The sequence below is a fragment of the Danio aesculapii genome, chromosome 15 (genome assembly GCF_903798145.1).
Source record: "Danio aesculapii chromosome 15, fDanAes4.1, whole genome shotgun sequence".
Lineage (NCBI taxonomy): Eukaryota > Metazoa > Chordata > Actinopteri > Cypriniformes > Danionidae > Danio > Danio aesculapii.
This window is the reverse complement of record NC_079449.1, coordinates 2,789,380-2,793,059: the sequence shown is the minus strand read 5'-3', so window position 1 is coordinate 2,793,059 and position 3,680 is coordinate 2,789,380. Positions and strand designations below refer to the sequence as shown.

The 3,680-nt window shown below is 29.8% G+C and overlaps 1 protein-coding gene across 1 annotated transcript in view; it reads right to left on the bottom strand.

Moving 5' to 3' along the window:
- fam131ab (family with sequence similarity 131 member Ab) overlaps positions 1-521 on the bottom strand; it is a 10,859-nt gene extending 10,338 nt beyond the window's left edge. The window contains exon 1 of the mRNA XM_056474199.1: positions 434-521. Within this exon, the coding sequence (XP_056330174.1) occupies positions 434-503 (70 nt within the window). The 5' untranslated portion in view covers positions 504-521. The remainder of the gene's footprint in view (positions 1-433) is intronic.
- Between the last annotated feature and the right edge of the window lie 3,159 nt (positions 522-3,680).

Sequence of the window (3,680 nt, the reverse complement as noted above, 5' to 3'; positions counted from 1 at the left end):
TCTCTGTGTTTGTGTGTGTGTGTGTCACTGTGTTTGTCTGTGTGTGTGTGTGTGTGTGTGTGTGTGTGTGTGTGTGTGTGTGTGTGTGTATGCGTGTCTCTGTGTTTGTGTGTGTGCGTGTCACTGTGTTTGTCTCTGTGTGTGTGTGTGTATGTATGTATGTCTGTGTGCGAATGCGTGTCTCTGTGTTTGTGTGTGTGCGTGTCATTGTGTTTGTCTGTGTGTGTGTGTGTGTGTGTGTGTGTGTGTGTGTGTGCGAATGCGTGTCTCTGTGTTTGTGTGTGTGCGCGTGTCACTGTGTTTGTCTCTGTTTGTGTGTGTGTGTGTGTGTGTGTGTATGTATGTATGTCTGTGTGCGAATGCGTGTCTCTGTGTTTGTGTGTCTGTCACTGTGTTTGTCTCTGTGTGTGTGTGTGTGTGTGTGTGTGTGTACCATGAAGTGAAGATCTGGCCAGTGCTGCGATCTCTTGAATGGTGAGAGCTCGTCTGGATTTTGGTAACATGTCGGTTCTGTCCTCAACATTTAACTGAGAGAAAGAGAAAAACGACAACAACATGAGTAAAAGCATTATTCAATACATCATCAATAAATCAGTACATAAAATATTCATATTCACTCAGCAATTCAGACAGAGAACTGGATCTTTACATGTACTCAAGCAACCATGATCGCACAACCGCCTGCAAAATACACATTGTGATTGATTTAACAATAAGGTGCTTATGTTTACAGCCAAAGCTACTGTGAGCTCTGAGGTTATTAATGGATGTGTGTTTGTTCAACTTTCATTAAAACTTAGCAGAATTATTCCAGAAAAATACATCAACCGTGATGCTATACAAAAATTTCACCAATCACTCAATGTGCACTGACATAGATCTTTAGCTCCACCCACTCAGTAGAATCACATTCTATTCTATTCTGTTCTATTCTGCTCTATGTTTTACCCAGCCGAGCCTCGAATCAGCGACCTTCTTGTTGTGAGGCCACAGCACTACCTACTGCACCACTGCGTAGCCTTTATTCTATTCTGTTCCATTTTATTCTATTCTGTTCTATTCTGTTTTATTTTATTCTGTTCTATTCTATTTTATTCTGTTCCATTTTATTCTGTTCTGTTTAATTGTTCTATTTTATTATACTCTATTTTATTCTGTTCCGTTTAATTGTTCTATTCTATTCTGTTCTATTCTATTTTATTCTGTTCTATTTCATTATGTTCTGTTTAATTGTTCTATTCTATTCTGTTCTATTCTATTTTATTCTATTCTATTTTATTCTGTTCTATTTTATTCTGTTCTATTCTATTTTATTCTATTCTATTTTATTCTATTCCATTTAATTGTTCTATTCTATTTTATTCTATTCCGTTTAATTGTTCTATTCTGTTCTATTCTATTTTATTCTGTTCTATTTCATTATGTTCAGTTTAATTGTTCTATTCTGTTCTGTTCTATTCTATTTTATTCTGTTCTATTTCATTATGTTCAGTTTAATTGTTCTATTCTGTTCTGTTCTATTCTATTTTATTCTGTTCTATTTCATTATGTTCAGTTTAATTGTTCTATTCTGTTCTGTTCTATTCTGTTTTATTTTATTCTGTTCTATTCTATTTTATTCTGTTCTATTCTATTTTATTATATTCTATTTTATTCTGTTCCGTTTAATTGTTCTATTCTATTCTGTTCTATTTTATTCTGTTCTATTCTATTTTATTCTATTCTATTTTATTCTATTCCATTTAATTGTTCTATTCTATTTTATTCTGTTCCGTTTAATTGTTCTATTCTGTTCTATTCTATTTTATTCTGTTCTATTTCATTATGTTCAGTTTAATTGTTCTATTCTATTCTATTTTATTCTATTCTATTTTATTCTGTTCTGTTTAATTGTTCCATTTATTCTGTTCTATTCTATTTTATTCTGTTCTATTTTATTCTATTCCATTTAATTGTTCTATTCTGTTCTATTCCATTTTATTCTGTTCTATTTCATTATGTTCCGTTTAATTGTTCTATTCTATTCTGTTCTATTCTATTTTATTCTATTCTATTTTATTCTATTCCGTTTAATTGTTCTATTCTATTCTGTTCTATTCTATTTTATTCTAACTCTATTCTATTCTATTTTATTCTGTTCTGTTTAATTGTTCTATTTTATTCTGTTCTATTTCATTATGTTCCGTTTAATTGTTCTATTCTATTCTGTTCTATTCTATTTTATTCTATTCTATTCTATTTTATTCTGTTCTGTTTAATTGTTCTATTTTATTCTGTTCTATTTCATTATGTTCGATTAATTGTTCTATTCTATTCTGTTCTATTCTATTTTATTCTATTCTATTCTATTTTATTCTGTTCTGTTTAATTGTTCTATTTTATTCTGTTCTATTTCATTATGTTTCGTTTAATTGTTCTATTCTATTCTGTTCTATTCTATTTTATTCTATTCTATTCTATTTTATTCTGTTCTGTTTAATTGTTCTATTTATTCTGTTCTATTTCATTATGTTTCGATTAATTGTTCTATTCTATTCTGTTCTATTCTATTTTATTCTATTCTATTCTATTTTATTCTGTTCTGTTTAATTGTTCTATTTTATTCTGTTCTATTTCATTATGTTTCGATTAATTGTTCTATTCTATTTTATTCTATTTTATTCTATTCTATTTTATTCCGTTCCATTTAATTGTTCTACTCTGTTCTATTTTATTCTATTCTATTTTATTCTATTCCATTTAAACTGTTCTATTCTGTTCTATTCTATTTTATTCTATTCCGTTTAATTGTTCTATTCTATTCTGTTCTATTCTATTTTATTCTGTTCTATTCCATTTTATTCTGTTGTATTTTATTCTGTTCTATTCTATCCATCTATTCTAGACAGTCATTTTATGTTATGCTGCTCTGACGTGTTTCTGTGCTATTCTGTTGTCTTCTATTCTATTCTACTCTATTCTATCCTATTCTATCCATCTATTCTAGACAGTCATTTTATGTTATGCTGCTCTGACGTGTTTCTGTGCTATTCTGTTGTCTTCTATTCTATTCTATTCTATTCTATCCTATTCTATTCATCTATTCTAGACAGTCATTTTATGTTATGCTGCTCTGACGTGTTTCTGTGCTATTCTGTTGTCTTCTATTCTATTCTACTCTATTCTACTCTATTCTATCCTATTCTATTCATCTATTCTAGACAGGCATTTAATGTTTTGCTGCTCTGACGTGTTTCTGTGATATTCTGTTGTCTTCTATTCTATTCTATTCTATTCTATTCTATTCTATTCTATTCTATTCATCTATTCTAGACAGGCATTTAATGTTTTGCTGCTCTGACGTGTTTCTGTGATATTCTGTTGTCTTCTATTCTATTCTATTCTATTCTATTCTATTCTATTCTATTCATCTATTCTAGACAGGCATTTAATGTTTTGCTGCTCTGACGTGTTTCTGTGATATTCTGTTGTCTTCTATTCTATTCTATTCTATTCTATTCTATTCTATTCTATTCTATTCTATTCATCTATTCTAGACAGGCATTTTATGTTTTGCTGCTCTGACGGGTTTCTATGCTATTCTATTCTAATCTCTCCATCTAGTCCAGACAAGTGAAAATGATATAAAACGAGTCTAGAATAGATGGATGCGTGAACAGTAGAGCTGAAAAAAAAAATCA